The 16,744-nt window shown below is 50.0% G+C and overlaps 1 protein-coding gene and 2 long non-coding RNA genes across 3 annotated transcripts; 2 read left to right on the forward strand and 1 right to left on the reverse strand.

Moving 5' to 3' along the window:
• Nucleotides 1-428: 428 nt before the first annotated feature.
• On the reverse strand, nt 429-3,898 carry LOC123630400. Its single transcript, XR_006732670.1, has 2 exons — nt 2,366-3,898; nt 429-1,155 (listed from the first exon to the last, which is right to left on the reverse strand). It is a non-coding gene; the product is annotated as an uncharacterized LOC123630400 (long non-coding RNA).
• A 1,908-nt stretch (nt 3,899-5,806) lies between these two features.
• Nucleotides 5,807-8,365, forward strand: HES1 (hes family bHLH transcription factor 1). Its single transcript, XM_045539957.1, has 4 exons — nt 5,807-6,232; nt 6,373-6,468; nt 6,692-6,779; nt 7,436-8,365. The coding sequence occupies exons 1-4, from the start codon at nt 6,125-6,127 to the stop codon at nt 7,984-7,986; spliced, it is 843 nt and encodes a 280-aa protein (XP_045395913.1). The 5' UTR covers nt 5,807-6,124; the 3' UTR covers nt 7,987-8,365.
• A 2,352-nt stretch (nt 8,366-10,717) lies between these two features.
• Nucleotides 10,718-15,073, forward strand: LOC123630403. The gene is made up of 2 exons (XR_006732672.1): nt 10,718-10,864; nt 15,001-15,073. It is a non-coding gene; the product is annotated as an uncharacterized LOC123630403 (long non-coding RNA).
• The last annotated feature ends 1,671 nt before the right edge of the window (nt 15,074-16,744 follow it).

Below are 16,744 nucleotides of genomic sequence, written 5' to 3' on the forward strand. Positions count from 1 at the left end.
TTTCTCAACAGACAATTTGCTTTCTTGCCTATCCCTTTCTCCATCCAAAAATTAGGTGCAGAGCTGCTCAAATGCCTCAGAATTAAGGGGGAAAAGCTGCAGAAATTCACAGTATCTATTAATGTGTCTATTTTACACACAGGCTTTGGTGATGATCATAACTCCGTAAAACCCAACCTAAAATTACCCAAGGACCACAGCACTGTGGTGTGGTGGAAAGAGCTCTAAGCCGGCTTCTGCCTCCCATACACCCCACACACGCCCCCAGCCTTATGTTGAGCAAGTCCCTTCCCCTCTCTGGGGCTTAGAGTACCCACTGGTAAGCAGACATTGCCTGGATCAGCTTTCCTTAACCTTTTTTGGTCTCAAAAAGCTTTCTGCTGAATGCTGCGGACCCTCTCCTCAGGAAAAAATGATGTATTCGTTCATTCATTTGAAAAATATTTATTAAGCTCCTACTAAATGTGCATATATAGACATAATTTGAAATTCCATTTCAGGGGCTTTACAAGTTAAAAAAAATCCTGGTTATCAATTCTGCACTGAGCGTATATAGAGTCTTATCTAGAAAGACTGTGATAATGACTCTAGTAAAGGATCATAAAACTACCAGCCAGGTAGATGTCAGGGGAAGCAGGCAGCAAGGTGGTCGGTACAAAGGTGATCTCCAGCTTCCCATCCCTTCCTGGTGCCCCCACCCGGCACGTGCACAAGCAAACGTGTGCACGACCCGCCTGGAATGTGCTGTTTCTGGGCACTTGGTCTGCAGGAAGCTGGCAGCAGCCCTGGAGAGACGACAAACATGTCTCTTCTACCCTGGGCTTTATTTTTCTCACGGTCTCTGAAAGGGCTGCGATCAGGTGATATGTGTGGGACTGCTCCCTGTACAGGTGCGGGGCAGGTACCGAGGGGAGGAGAAAATCCACCCTGTGTGTACTTACTCAAGGCTCTTTCAATAGCCCTCCCAGGATAGCTCTTGGCAAGGCAGCCACCACGTCTCTGGCAGGCTGGAGGGAATCTGAGTGTGAGAAAGTCAGTCAAGCGGAGGAAAAGGAAAAAAAAAAGCTTTGAGTCCTCAGGCAAAATACCTTTTTCTTCTTCTCTCACTCTTTTCTTTCTGTAGCTTTAAACCAAACCCACAAACCATTCCGATACCTAGAGGACAAAGGGGAGTCTCACTAGAGATGCAGTTTATTTGTTTTATGGTTTAAAAGCAAACAGGTGATACAGTAAGACAGAGAAATCACCCTCCGTGGGGTGAGGGGGGAGAGTCGGGGAGGAAGGAGACACAGAAGCCCCTGCTTGTATTTACTGGGCACGATATACAGTGGGAGAGTCACTGTGTTTTGCTGATATAACAGTGGGATCAAAGAAGTGACCTCCACTGATGAACAGGGGTCGATTTTCTCTCTGCTTTGGGAAAGGGAAGAGGATGACTGAAAAATAAAGACTGTTTCTAAGAGGAGCCTTCCAAATCCAAAAGCCTTTTCTTGAGTTTAGAAACTTACTCCCGCATTTGAGAAGGGGTGGAGAGAGCACCAACTTGGTCCTATTTTCACTGCCCAGGATAAGAATACTAAAAAATAATCTATGAGCACAGTTGCAAGAAACTTCCTTCTTGAATGGTTAGAGTGGAAAGCTAAAGAGTTCATGGAAATTTTTTGTTTTGGACCAGACAAATTCATGGCTAATTTTTGGTTACTTGAGCCCCCTGTCCCTTTATCTAAAAATGTGCATGTATGTGTGTGTGTGTGTTTGTGTGTGTGTGTTTTAAGCTACTTGCTCATTCTACCAGGCTAAGCACTCCTAAAGTGGCAATAAACAAGTTGCTGATTAACTACTTGACCCATGAAGCTGCTTTAGGCCCTGCAGTGAGACTATATTCCATTCTCCATGCACCTTCAGGGTGCCAAATCCTGAAGGGGGAACAGAATCAGATGAAAAAGTCTCTTAAAAGGGACAGGGGGTGGCATCCCCTGCTAGGTAATTAGAGCCCAACAGCAGGCAGCAGTCAATGTCACAGCAGAGCTCAGTGGAGGAAGCACTGGCTCTGAAAGATGGGGGGTGGGGCTGGAACCTGGAAGGGGTTAACGGGCTTCCCTGGGAAGGGTTTAGTTCCTTGGAAGAATCTGGGTCAGTGTATTTGTGCAGTTTTTTAAAAGTCAGACGCTGTGTAGAAGCATTTAAAGAAGCTTGCAAAGCTTATCGGGGACATGGCAGAAAGAAAGGTAACTTCATAGGCTCATCACCTTTCACCAAGAGGATTTTAAACACACAGGAAAACCCCATGTTTTCCAAAAGCAAAAGACAATTTTCTGTCATCACCACTTTTCCATCTGTTTAAAATAAGAGAGAAAAGTCCTACCCTATTGGCCCAGGTTGCAGGTCAACAAAGGAGGCATTGTTCATCATTTCTTCTGAACATGATAGGGCACGGCCCACTCTGCAGTGTGTTAAGAAAACATAAAAAAATCCCAGAGTAGCCCAAGGGGCAAGAGTGAGTAAACCAAGCCTGCAATGAGGTAAATGTTTGGCTGCAGACTCAAGGGCTCTGCTGGAAGGTGGAAATGAGGCTTAGAAGGTTAATATGGTCAGAGCCACAATGATTCCTTAGACGCCAAGTGGAGTGGTGGGGGAACCCTTGTGTTAAAGGGTAGGCAGGCTTCCACTGAACTCGGGTCATTGGACTATGTGCAGTCAACACCCAAGCGAGCTAGATCTAGGCAGGTGCTTCTGGGTGGCAGCCTGCACCTGTCACCTAGGAACCTTCTTTACTAGCTTAAACCTCCTGCCTCCTTAAGCCTCTCTGCCTCCAAACCCTGCAATCCATTCTCCACACTTCTGCCAGAGCCATCTTTGTAAAGGGGAACCCTGATGTCCCTTCTCTGCTCAAGAACATTTTGTGGCTTTCCATTGTCTAAAGATAAGGTCCAAAGTCTTTTAGCAAGATGCTTACGGAGCTCAAGACATGGCCTCAAGTCTCCTCCTCCAGTCTCTTCACACAGCCTGGGCTCTAGACCACATCCCCTGAATAAAGACCTCAAGTTCCAGAGTCTTGGCCTTTAATGCCATGGGTACTTCTGTCCTTTCCAGCCCCCATAACTCAGCACATTCCCAGCATCCAATCCTACCTATTTTTAAGGTACACAGGCCACCTCCTCCAGGAAGTTTTCCAAGATACCCCAACTTTTAATTCTCCTGAACCTCGATAGCATCTTACTTCTATCTAGACACGTAACTCTCCCTCTTGAACCTAAGATCTCCCGCAGGAATCGCCTGGGAAATCCCTATATGTCAGCTGTACTCTTGAGTATATGGGTCTCTGAGCTGTGCGCTTCCTGAGGGCAGTAACCCTCTTATTCATTCCTGAAATCAGACGGGCCAGCAATACTGCTGTCCATACAGGTGTGGTTTCATATTATATTTAGGTTCTCCTGATCTGTCAGGCCATCATCCAAACCCCAAGAGAAATGAAAAATAGAGGAATGTCCCCTCATCTATCAGACAATCAGTGGCTGCCTGCCTCCGCAGCTGACTGTAAACTTCTTGTAGACTGTCACTGTATCTCTCATAGTGGTAATCCCAGGGTTTAACACAGAGTCTGGCACTGAGCGTGCGTTCCATAACGAAAGAGAGGGGCTTGCCCAAGGTCACCCAAAGTCAGGAACCACTGGATCTCATCCGGGACAAGATCTGGTGAAATCATTGACAACATTATCTCAGTGGGGAGCTCGGAGGAAGGAAAGAATGAAGTGTCTGAGAAATGTGTGCCAGGCCTCCGGGACGCGGGAAGGGTTGAGAGGGCGGGGGCGACATCAAACAGGGCTCTGGGCTCCCAGGCAGCCCCAGCCGCCAGAGCAGGGAGCCGAGCTCCCGGGAGGCTGGGGTGGGGGCACGGGAGCCGGCGACCCGGGCAGGAGGGAGGCGGCCGGCCGGCCGGGCAGTGCGCGCCGCCCGCCCCGCTCGGCAAATCCCCCAGGGAGGCCGCCGCCAGAGCCCTGGCGCTCCCGGCCCGGCGCCCGCCACGTGGCACCCGGCGGCGGCGGCGGCGGCTCCTCCCGGCGCGCGGCCCGGCCAGCCGGCAGCACGCAGCCGCCCGCGCCGCCCGCCTCCTCCCGGCCGCCCGCCGGCGGCCTCCCGGGCGCAGCGAGGGGGAGCTGCCCGGCCGCCCTGGGCCGGGGGAAGGGGCGGGCAGCGCGAAGCCGCTCTAACCGCAGCCGCCGAGCGGAGGCAGGAGGCTGACCCGGCCGCTTCCTAAGTGCGGTCAGGCATCTCGTGACCGCGGCGGGCGCCGAGGGCCCCGCGGGGGGAGGAAGGGCGGGAGCAAGGAGCAAACAAGGATGCCCCTTTCTCTCCCCCCGGCTGTTGCTAGTGAGGTCGTCGGCTGAGTTAAAACCCCAAGCCCGAAATTGGGGGTGGAGAGTGGGGGTTGGAATAATTCCCCACTCTCCACCCCCGGCGTGCGCTCCCCGCCCGGAAGAGCTGACCTTGGCCGGAGGAGGTGGGGGGTGGGGTGGGGGAAAGAGGGTGAGCGCCGGGGCTCGGCTCCCAGCCCGCCGCCCCCTCGGACTCCCGGCCCGGCGGGGCCGGAGGAGGGGGCCCCCGGACACACACACACACACACACACACCCCACACGCAGCGCGCGCCAATGAGCCCGGGCCAGGCGCAGGGGGCGGGGTTTTCCCAGGCTCGAGCACAGCAGCTGCTATTTACCTTCTTGGCTTCTCCCGGGGACCAGGAACCAGCCCCCGCTCTCCGCCGCCCGCCGCCGCCCCCCGCCTCCCTGCCCCTGGGGCGCGCGCGCACACACTCACACACGCACGCACACACACATCCTCCCAGCCAGGCCGCAGCCGCGGCGGCAATAAAACATCCTGGCACGTGCTCCGGCTCCAGGCGCGCCCTCGCCGGCCGGCTGATGTCAAACTGCAGCTCGGCTGGTGTAGCTCTTAAAGGGCCCTCGCCCGCCGGGTGCCGAGGCTGCCTCCGCCGCCCGCGGGGCGAGGAGGAAGAGGCCACCTCTACGTGCCGCAGAACCAGGAGCCTCTAGGTGAAAAGGGAAAGGGTGGTGAAGGAGCGTGCGTGTCTCTGAGGCATTGCCATCAAAGTCCCCCTTGTTCATTTTTCATTTGAAATTCCATTTCCTTTCTACCCAGTTGGAAATTATTCTGATTGTTTCCTGGGGAAACGCGGGGTCCACATCCCCAACTGCAGAAGAATAATGAGAGATTGGGGCGGAGGTGCGCATTCAACAACCACCTTGCTCCGAAAAACCTGCAAATGTAGGGTGGAAGGCAATTTTTCCTTTTTCTGCATGCAAAAAGGAAAAAAATTGTCTTTTTTTTCTGCGCCATCTACCTTCATCCCCCAGAATGTATAGTCTGAGCGGGAAATCACTTATAAGTGTCAGTAACTCACACCCTTGCGCGAGTTCCTCCCTTTTAACCGCTGCTAATATCTTTTATTCTCCTTTTATACCTGTTTTTAAAATGTTTCAAATGAACTTATTACAATCAAAGCAGCTCTGTTACACATAGGGAAGGGAATAAAAAGCAAACACCCTGGCCCCAAAAGAAATAGACTAAACCAAAACCAAAGCGGAAAATTTTTCTTTTAAAGCAAAGCCCAGAGGGAAGAGTAGCAAAGGGTTAAAATCCTTTTGATTGACGTTGTAGCCTCCGGTGCCCCGGGCTCAGGCGCGCGCCATTGGCCGCCAGACCTTGTGCCTGGCGGCCAATGGGGGGGCGCGGTCCACGAGCGGTGCCGCGTGTCTCCTCCTCCCATTGGCTAAAAGTTACTGTGGGAAAGAAAGTTTGGGAAGTTTCACACGAGCCGTTCGCGTGCAGTCCCAGATATATATAGAGGCCGCCAGGGCCTGGGGATCACACAGGATCCGGAGCTGGTGCTGATAACAGCGGAATCCCCCGTCTACCTCTCTCCTTGGTCCTGGAATAGCGCTACTGATCACTAAGTAGCCATAAAATATTATAATAAACCCTCAGCACTTGCTTAGTAGTTTTGTTAAGTCTCAAGTAAAAGGGACATAAACAAAAAATTCTTTTTTGTAAAGGACTCCAAAAATAAAATTCTCTAGGGATTTAAAAAAAAAAAAAACAAAGAAAATGCCAGCTGATATAATGGAGAAAAATTCCTCGTCCCCGGTGGCTGCTACCCCAGCCAGTGTCAACACGACACCGGATAAACCAAAGACAGCATCTGAGCACAGAAAGGTAAGGGCGGTACCTGTATGTCTCTGCAGCCCCTCAAATTAAGTAGGGGTTGGGGGGGCTCCCTTTCTCTCCTGAAACCCTGGGGTGAAATGGCAGATCCCATAGGAACTCAGGGCCCTTTTTTTTTTATTTCTTTGCAGTCATCAAAGCCTATCATGGAGAAAAGACGAAGAGCAAGAATAAATGAAAGTCTGAGCCAGCTGAAAACACTGATTTTGGATGCTCTTAAGAAAGATGTAAGTGGGGAATGCTACTCTTTTTAAATAAATGAATAGTATTTCTCAGCTACTAAGAGTGAAACCCCCAGCCTGCGGGATGTAACACCCACCACCACTGCGTTCTCCTAGGCGGGAGGGCCGGGGTCCGAAATATCGGCGCCACGGCCAGGAGGGACCCCTCAGCACTCCAAGGCAGCTGACAAGGGTCTCACTTTCCTCCCTTGCCTCCTCTTCTGTGCAGAGCTCGCGGCATTCCAAGCTGGAGAAGGCGGACATTCTGGAGATGACAGTGAAGCACCTCCGGAACCTGCAGCGGGCGCAGATGACGGGTGAGGGCGGCTCGCCGCGGCTCCCTCTGCGGGCGTCCCTCTCGCCCTGCGGTGATTTCTTCCAGACTTCCGTCCGTGGCTGTGGGAGGCATTCAGCTACATTTTACTGCCTTGGCTCACTCTCGCGTTCCCACGGTCTGGGGCTTATTTATAGCCACAACTCCAAGTTGTTACTGTTCCGGAAAGGGAAGAAGAGAGGTTGTAGCCGCGAGGGTGGCGAGCGGCTTGGCTGTGGGGGAAGCGGGTAGGGGCGAAAGGACTTAGGACCGTGGTGGTTTTGAGCTGCGTGGAGCCTGGAGGTTAACCGGTTTAGCACTCTCCCCCTCCCCCATTACAGAAGGGGAAATGAGGCTCGGAGGGCGGATTGGGGAGCGTTGCTCAAGGTCACACAGTATGCGGGGTGGGGGTGACAGATCTAGGGCTAAGATCGGTTTAAATGGAGCGACCGAGAATGGGGAGGGAGTGTCTCGGCTTCAGTCGCCACGCTAGCGTGGAGAGGTGGCTGGTTTTTCTAAACCCACCCCACCCTCCCGGCTGGAGGCAGTTTCACGGGCGCGTGGTCAGGGAGGCACGCCACAGGGACCTCCCAGGGCGGGAGACAGTAGCCACCGGGCCAGGGCCGCTCAGTGACCCGGTTGTCTCCTTCTGACCTGCAGCCGCACTGAGCACAGACCCGAGCGTGCTGGGGAAGTACCGCGCCGGCTTCAGCGAGTGCATGAACGAGGTGACCCGCTTCCTGTCCACGTGCGAGGGCGTTAACACCGAGGTGCGCACCCGGCTGCTCGGCCACCTGGCCAACTGCATGACCCAGATCAACGCCATGACCTACCCCGGGCAGCCGCACCCCGCCTTGCAGGCGCCGCCGCCGCCCCCGCCAGGACCTGGCGGCCCCCAGCACGCGCCGTTCGCGCCGCCGCCGCCGCTCGTGCCCATCCCCGGGGGCGCGGCGCCCCCTCCCGGCGGCGCACCCTGCAAGCTGGGCAGCCAGGCTGGAGAGGCGGCTAAGGTGTTCGGCGGCTTCCAGGTGGTACCGGCTCCTGACGGCCAGTTTGCCTTCCTCATCCCCAACGGGGCCTTCGCGCACAGCGGCCCTGTCATCCCAGTGTACACAAGCAACAGTGGGACCTCCGTGGGCCCCAACGCAGTGTCGCCTTCCAGCGGCCCCTCGCTCACTGCGGACTCCATGTGGAGGCCGTGGCGGAACTGAGAGGTTCAGGCCACCCCTCCCCTTAAATTCCCCAGCCCATCTCTCTTCCCTCCGGACACTAAACAGGAACCTGGATACTGGGAGGGAAGAGGACTTTTGTGATTAAGTGGTTACTTTGGGGGGTTTTGTTTTATTTCTAAAAAGTTACTTTTTGGTAGAGAGCTGTATTAAGTGACTGACCATGCACTATATTTGTATATATTTTATATGTTCATATTGGATGGCGCCTTTGTATTATAAAAGTTCAGATGACATTTCGTTTTTTACACGAGATTTCTTTTTTATGTGATGCCAAAGATGTTTGAAAATGCTCTTAAAATATCTTCCTTTTGGGAAGTTTATTTGAGAAAATATAATAAAAGGAAAAAAGTGAAGGCTTTTTTTATGTCTTAGAACTGATTATTTCAGAATATGTAAAAAGAGGCTTTTGGTGGAATTTGAATTACAGGTAATCTGTGAATTTGGCAATTGGCTCGTTATTAAAAGAACATTTTAAAAAATCCATCAAACCTTTTACTAACCCTCCATAAACTAAAAAGACTAAATTCCATTTAATTTATAAGAACACATCTGATATGGCTTCTGTGATAAACTCGTAGTCAATCTCTTGAAGGATTTCTAAAAAAATATTTTAAAGTTGCAGTTGGGTAAGTCTTCAGAGGTTCTTGTTCTACTAGCTCCTTCTGAGAAAGGTTGAACAGGACCGAATTCATGAAGTAAAGAGATCCAGTCCTATTGCCCATTGCACATTAAGGGTGGCTCCTGCAGCTCTACTCCCCTGGGTAACTCACCAACATCCAAAGTAAAAACACTCAACCACTGCAACCTCCTGCCTTCAAGTGTGTGTGGGGGGGGGTCCTCATTAATTAGGTGCAGCTACACATTCACTAGCACCCAAGAGTTTGAAATGCCTCTCTGCACCCTCTTCAAGCAAGCTGAAAAGGTCAACAGATTCCTTCTGCCAAGGGACAGCTAGTTAGACTCCCAAGGGGAGCCTGAGCCCAGATGATTAACACCAGACATGTGCTTTTGATAAGTTTCTGTGCTTGGCTCTAATAGAGAAAGCATGTGGGGGCCGCACTGGCAGGCACACAGGCCATCTTCCCCTTTTAATACAAACAGCAAGCGACCCCTTCGCTTGGTCATGCCCCATTTCCAGGCAAGATGTGGGCTCCAGATAGAAGCAAAAGGGTTGTCTCGGGTTTCAGCTCACATAACCCTCCTTAACAAGTCCTAACTCAAAGCGGACAGCTTTAAACTGTGCCAGGATCTGCGGGGAATTTCTTCCAAATCCCATCACAAAGGCTTGTCAGATTTTGTCAGATTTGGCCAGGTGTTTGACTGCATCCAGGTGTTGGGGAAATGAAAACCACGAGCCCTGCGAGACCAGACACATCAGCCGCGCTGTGGGTCTGGCGGGCGCGCCCTCCTCCCCCACCGCCGGCCAGTCCTCCTCCCCGCCCCGGCCCCTCCCGCCGGCCCACTCTCACCCCCCTTTCCTTGGAACGGCTTCTGGGAGAAGGATGAGGCGGGAGAGATCAATCTTTGAAGCTCTCCTAACAAAGATAAAGCCAACGATTTTCTGTCTTGTTTCAAAAGCTTTACCTCTAGCCCGCCTTGCTCTGGCGTTTCCCACAGGCCAGTGTGGAAAGTGGCTCTATTGTAGGAATGATCTAGCAGACAGCAGTCAGTTCTACTCAAATACCTCGGACCCAGCTTCTGCCCCAGAGGGAGAGGGTTCAAAAGATACTTTCTTTGAATTTGGCTTCTACTTGCCTTATTTTGTGTACATGAAAGGTGTCCAACACACCCTCCGCCAAAGAAATACACACACACACACACACACACAAGTTCTTTATCATATCCCTTTTCCACGTTTCCCCTCTTGTTTAAACATAAACGCAACATTTGCTCCGCTAAGACACCCAACCCGAACTCCAATGCTTCATTTGGTAAGCCTGTCCGCTGGTCCCACCAGGAGTGTTTAACTGTCCTGGCAGAAATAATCCAGACCACAGAGTCTCATTTTTATAAACGAAGTTCCTTTACATTGGTCTTTTTAGAAAATGCACAGAAGAAAAACACAGCGCAATCTCCACACCAGTTGAAAATTAAATTTGTCTTTACCTCTGCTGAAGAGGAACAACTGAAAAAATATTTTTATTAATATCACCAAAAATACATAAATACCTTCGTTAGATACCTTACTACGGAGGGGGACTAAATCAAAGGAAAATAAGTAAAATCTGGAGGCTTTGGGAAAATAATTAGTGATTTGAAAATAACATGCTTCTTTTTTTCCTGAAATTTGGGTATGGACTATTAGATGAGACATTTGTTTTTGTACAATACGGAGGGAGGGTGGAGACCCTAGGCTCCAATGGGAACTTTCAGGTTTTTGTCCCAGCTATACCCCCAAACTCACTCTGTCACCTTGGATAAGTCGTTTCTCTTCTCTAGGACATTTCCAAATCCATAAAAAGAGTGGATTCATATCTAGGACACTGTACCCCTCCTGCGCCCTGGCTGTTTCTGAAGTAACTAGCTGGGAGAGAGGCGAAGCTTTAAAGGCAACTTCAATCTGGCCTCCCTGGAGGTCCCCCGGGCATGGTCTAATTAAACGGCCTCGGGGCACACCCAGCAGCCCCTCTCCCTAGCCCCCGGCAGTGCTGATTAATCTGGGAGATAAGGCACTGCTCCAAGCTCTGCGTCCGGATGCGGGCCGCGGGCCTCGGCGGCCGCGCGCAATAGCCTCTCAAGGGAGACCTTCCGGGGCCCCGGCCCCCCGCCGTCTCCAGCAGCATCCGGAGCGGGAAGGGCGCCGAACTGGAAGGCGGGGGTAGGTCTCCTCGATCAAGACCAGAGCCTTCTCCAAGCGGTGCGTAAGCGCGACTCGGAGGCTTGCCCCCCCCCCGGGCCCCTTCCCATCCCACGTGTTTCTGGAGTGGGGACTCAGGGGGGTTAACTGGACCCCCTCATCGTCACCACCGTCCCGGGAAACCTGTCATTAAAGTCAATTAACTTTTCCCACACCCCTTGGCCGGTAACAACCCGCTGCTAGCTTCCTCCCCGGCTCCTAAGTGCAACCAGATGGGCGGACGAGTTGTGCCAGCCGCGCGCCCGCCAGGGCGGCCCGGGGGTCCCAGGGAGGCCGCTGGGGCCCACGGCCCGGGCGGGAGCAGGCCGGGGCGGCCACGCCGGGCCGGCCGGCGGCCCTGCGGCCAAGGTGGTTTGCTTAGCAGGCCCGGCTGCTTTCTGGCAGGAAATGAATAGCTCCCAGATGAGCTCAGGCAACCTGAGAGGTCGTGAGAACGGCGCGAACCCCCGCCTGTGCAGCCGGCAGCCTGCCAGGCCGCGGGGGGAGCGGGCGGCGGCGGCGGCGGCGGGAGGCCGGGAGGCCCGGCGGGCGGGCGCGCGGGCGGGCGGCGGCGGGGGCAGGAGGAGGGGGAGCCGCTGACACACGAGCCCGCGCCCGCTCCCGCTGACAGGCAGGCCGCCGCCCGCGCCCGGCCGCCTCCCCCGCTTCCCCCGCCCCAGGCCCCAGCGCCTCCCAAGCAGCAGGCCCAAGCCGCAGAAATGCGGCCGCCCGGCCCCGCCGGGGCCTGGGGGTGGGGCCGCCTGCCAGTGTTTTTCCAGTTCCCCCGGTAGCTCCGGGCCGCATTTAGAAGCCGGGGAAGAAAACTGGGCCGAGGCCAGTGCCAGGGCGCTGGAGGCCCTCGCGGCCTGCAGAGCGCTGCCAGGCGGCAGGCCAGGCCGGGGCAGGAGTGGGCAGGGAGGGGCGGGGTGAGGACATCTCAGCCCACAGAGTCGTCCCCAAAAAAGACCCTGCCACCAGACAGCGACTCTGGACGCCTTTTTTGTTTTCTTTTAAGAATCTCATTTCTAAAACCCCTGAACACCTACTAAGTGCCCAGCTGGCCTGCGGCAGGCGCTAAGATAACGCTAATTCAGGCAGAGCTCCTGCCCACACCGAGCTGTTTAGGTAGGAGATAGACAAACACACAAGTGACTCATCCCAGGCTTGATGTGCTAAGTGCCAAAACTGAAGTTTAGACAAAGGGCAGCTAGAACAGAGAGATTAATTTTGATTAGAGGAAACCAGGCCAGGGAAGTTTTTTCAGAGAGTTGGCACTTGAAGCCGAGAGGTGAAACATGAGTTCAACAGGAAGAGTTAGGAATAGGAAGGTGAGGAAAAACGTAGACACGAAAATATATAGATATAGTTTGGGGAATTTCAGGATGTCCAGCATAGTGTTTTATTTAAATTTTCCCAATATACAAATTGGCTTAGAGGTCAAAAAAAGAGGGACACATTATCTGCTTTGGTCCTTGGGTTACTGCAGGGGTTAGAAGCACATGATCTGGTTCCAGGTTGCTTAGGTTTTTGAGCCCACAGCTAATTATTTAACTTCTCTGTGCTGCAGTTTTGTAACTCTGTGTCTCATGTGTAACTTAGGGCTTCATAGGGTTGTGAGAATGAAATGAGTAAATGCACTTAAAGCAGTTAGAATGGCACATAAGCCCTCAATATATACCAGGTGTCATTAGGATTCTTAACTACAGTGAGGGATGTTCACCAGACAAGAAAGCCAGCCCTGGCCTATGCCCAGTGATTTCAGGATCTGCTTGTAATGGCATCAGGCCCCCTGTGAAAGGATCACTGCTTCTTCCTTAGTTTCTGAATTTCATTCAATAATTTTTGAACCAAGCACTATGAGAATAAAGGGAAAAGAATAGCATAACCTCTGTAGCTATAAAGTTCTCTGGTAGGAAAGACAGATTAAAGAAAAAAAAAACCAAACAAACAAAAAAGCCCATGAATTACTCTGTATTAAGTGTACAGTGGTGGTACAAAAGAAGTTTGTACATTGTAACAGGTAACTTTTGGGTCCTCCAAATTATGATTAAGTTTTGTGACCATAGAAATTGCTGTCATAGTAAATAGCTAGTCAAATTCCACCTAAGAAAAGTTATTGTCAAATAATTAACTTCAAGATTAATCATTTTGCAATCCTAATATCTTCTGAAAGAGCACAATCACCTGGATGTTGTTGAGAAACTAGACCAGGAGTCAGGGAATCTGGGTCCTAATTCCAAATGGGCTGCTACCTATGAGATGCTGGGCAAGTCCCCTTAAGTCTCTGGGCTTCAGTTTCCTCACCAGCAAAGTGGGAAGGTTAGATCAGAAAGTCTGTGAAGTCCTGTCAATTCCATAGTGTGTGATTCTCTGTCCTCAGCTTGCTTCTATGGGCCTTTACAGTTTGACACACGCTCTGTGGCTGTAACAACCTATGTCAGGCATACATGAGAACTTTCAGCTGAGGTCCTGGGATGATTTTACAGCCAAGTATTTCCATCTGCAGTTGAAGATGTGGAAACTGAGACCTGAAGGATGGGCATTGTAGTTCAGTGTTAAAAGAAAATAGGCCACACGTTAGATTCTTGGAGACCTGCCGCATTAGTGGGAATTGTGTCCACTGCATGGCACATCAAAGGAAGACAGCACCTGACAGACTATGCTCACATGTCTGCTACTGAAACCCCATCCTTTGCTGTGATATCAGAGTAGCAAGAGTTAAAAATACCACCGCTTTCCCTCTTCGTCCTAAAAAAATTTCTCTTCGTCCTTTCACTTGTCCATTTCTTTTCTAAAAACAGAATGTGATCTGTTAGTTATCAGGACTCTCTCCATTTAGGAAACGTATCTCCCCAACTAGCTAGAGATTTTTCCACTAGTACATTTACTGAATTAAGTAAACTTACTGAACTAGTCTGGCTAAACAAGACTGTCAGTATGAATTAGTGGAACGTCTAAATTTTTAAATATCCATTATGAAAAGCAGTAACTTTGCAAATACGTGAGTCTGAATTCATAGTTTACAAAAGCACTTGCTTTCATAAAACTAATGCATTAAAGTCATTTAAAGACTCTATTCTCTTAAGCAGGTTAAACATGGCTCTGGCAATATTATTTATACTATGTATCTTTGTTTATAATAAGGATAAGAGGATCCAGGATTACAGCCCAACTAATTGGAATCTAAATTAATAATAAAGCTTTACTGTAACTATTCTTTCTATGTTCAATGTGTTTCCAGTTCTAATTTGTCTTTAGTCAAGCAAGGATCAATGCATTTTTTTCTTAGGATTGCAAATATGACTTAATATTAGCCATGTTATTTAAGGAACGCTATTTGTTTCTTAAATATTTTGTTTTTCCAAATGTGACCTGCTTTCATGTTCACCTAACTTTACTGGTTTAGTTACCCACATGAGACATGAAATTTATAAATCCAATTTACAAAAAACTTCAGTCTAGAGAAACACTATTGCTATTGACAAACACTACCCCAAACTTTATGTTTTCTGCTACGTAGCTTCTCTTCCATCAGTTTCCCCCCATCCCCAGCTATATTGTTATAAAACCTGTCACTAAGACATAAAAATGTAAAACAAAAATATTATTTCTTAACAGGGCCGGGAGAGAGCAAATGCAGTATGTCAAATCTGTTTCAGAAGCATCTGCCATAAATGACATTTAAGATATATTAGTAGCCACCAGAATTGTTTCCTGGGATGAGATAAGGCAATGTCTGGTATAAGCTTTTCACTTAATTCTTCCCCCTTTTTCCATAGATAAGTGTAAAAGTGCTTAAGGCATTTCTTCATTTTAGTAAATACCCAATGTAGATCTGTGGTGGGGGATGGGATACAAAGCTTGGAGGAAGGCTTCCGGCACCCCAGATTTGTAAAGGACAAATGCTGTTGAGGACACAGTTATTCTTTCCTGCATTCTGTTCCATAATTGTGACCCATATGATTATATTCATTCAAATAGAATGTGTGGGATTGGATCAGTATTTCTTCAAAAACTCTACATTTTTATTAATTATTTTTATTACTCTATTAAGTAATCATGGAATTGGCCATTAATACATCACAGGAGAGAACAAGCCTCTAAAAAACAATGAAACTAAAGACTTGTGTTATTTTTGTTTTGTTTTCTTGTTTTAGAGTTGGGAGAGGAGCAAGAGGAGGAGGCCCAGTTTGGAGGGGAACATATTATAACACGTGATGAACTCTGAAACTGCTTGTGTGTGATCCCTGAGATTTTGTTTTGAGTTCAAAACATGGGGTTTCCATCTAGAGAAGAGACATTTTGAGACAGTGTAGTGTTGGGAGCAGTTCAGAAAGAATGACTTCTCCTGTTGTTCTTGCCTCAAATATTCGCACAGCTCCTGTATCAAAGACTTAAGCTACAGTCATATTTACGTACATACCCTGGTTCAAAAATAGGCATTTGATTTCAAGTAATCAATTGTTTCAAGATATAGGAATCAGTTTCTAACTGGATGTTGGGCTAAATTCAACTTAATTTTTAAAAGGCCAAGTTTCCATGTTTAGCGCCAGATCTTCGCTCAGTACTTTCTGTCATCTGGTGGATACCTCCTCAGCATTTCCACTGTCCTCTCTGGACACTTGCTCTGCTTTAAATAAACACCCCTCTCCCAGTAGCCACTGTATGAATTCCCTCATTGCCTGGTTCTGCCATTCTTTTGAGCCTGGTGGATGGATGGCTCTGCTGTGGCCAGGGAATGAGGGTCCCATGGGTTAGGGCATGTGGCTTTGGCCTGGATGTTCTCTCCCTCCCCCTACCTTTGCCAAATCATTGCTACTCCTTCCTGAGATAAAAATCTGTCCTTGGTGCCATCCAGCTCTCCCATTGTTTTGTTTCGTGTTCCTTGTTATCTCCTCCTGAGATTTCCCCTTGCTCACCTTCACCTGGCTCCACCCTTTCCTCCTTGCTTAGAATCTTTGCTCTGGATCCTCAACCCCTTCATCAGGGATGTGGCCCACAATGCATCTGCTTCTAGTCCTAAATTTACAACCTTCCTTACCTTTTTTTCCCCAGCATCTAAGCATGTCTATTTCTCTCCAATCTTTAGGAGCCACTCTGGGACCTCTCTCCTCCCTTCTCAAGAACACCTGGAGCTGGCTCAGGGCCCACACTGCCTCTCTGCCCCACTACCTCTCTGCCCTCTCACACCCACACTCCCAGCCAGTCTTGCTCTGGGCCCTGCTCTCTACTGATGTACTCTGGCCAGGGTCACTTTTCTGTCCTTGCCTCTGTCAACATTTGTGAGGGTTTGACCATGTCCAAACCCATCCTTGAAATTCCCTCTTTCCTTACCTTCTGCAGCATCTTTTTCTTCTGAGTTCTCCCAACCTCTGGAGATTTCTCAATGTCCACCATGACACTTCTATCTGTTCACCACTGCCTTCTATCAATATCCTTTTTCTCTTACCACTCAGCCGCCCATGGCATGATGGACCTCAGTGAAGATGAATATGACTACCCAGTCCGGCATCTTCAATCCAGAATTCTTTCCTGAGCTCCCAAACCATGGATTCAGCTGCTCCTGGGGCATCTTCATGGAAGTCTATGTCTCGGGCTCAATGCCATGACCCTGGGCCCCATCCCTACAGGGTGCCATACCTGTGTTTCCCAGGCCCAATGTGTATTTCTCAGATCCACTATCTATCTTGTCCCTGTATCTCTTATGTTACCAGGAACAAACAGGCCTGTCTTATGGATCTGAGCCTTATTGTCACTGCCTCAATGTAAGAGTTTTGAGTTTTTTGCTTTCTTCTCCTGTTAGACTGATCTCTTCATGTGGGGTCTTGCCTCCCTGCAATCCACTGGCCATGCTCCACTCACATACTCCAGTCCAAACAACCATGTCTCTGTTAGAAAATT

This window comes from Lemur catta, chromosome 1 (assembly GCF_020740605.2).
Source record: "Lemur catta isolate mLemCat1 chromosome 1, mLemCat1.pri, whole genome shotgun sequence".
Taxonomy (NCBI): Eukaryota; Metazoa; Chordata; class Mammalia; order Primates; family Lemuridae; genus Lemur; species Lemur catta.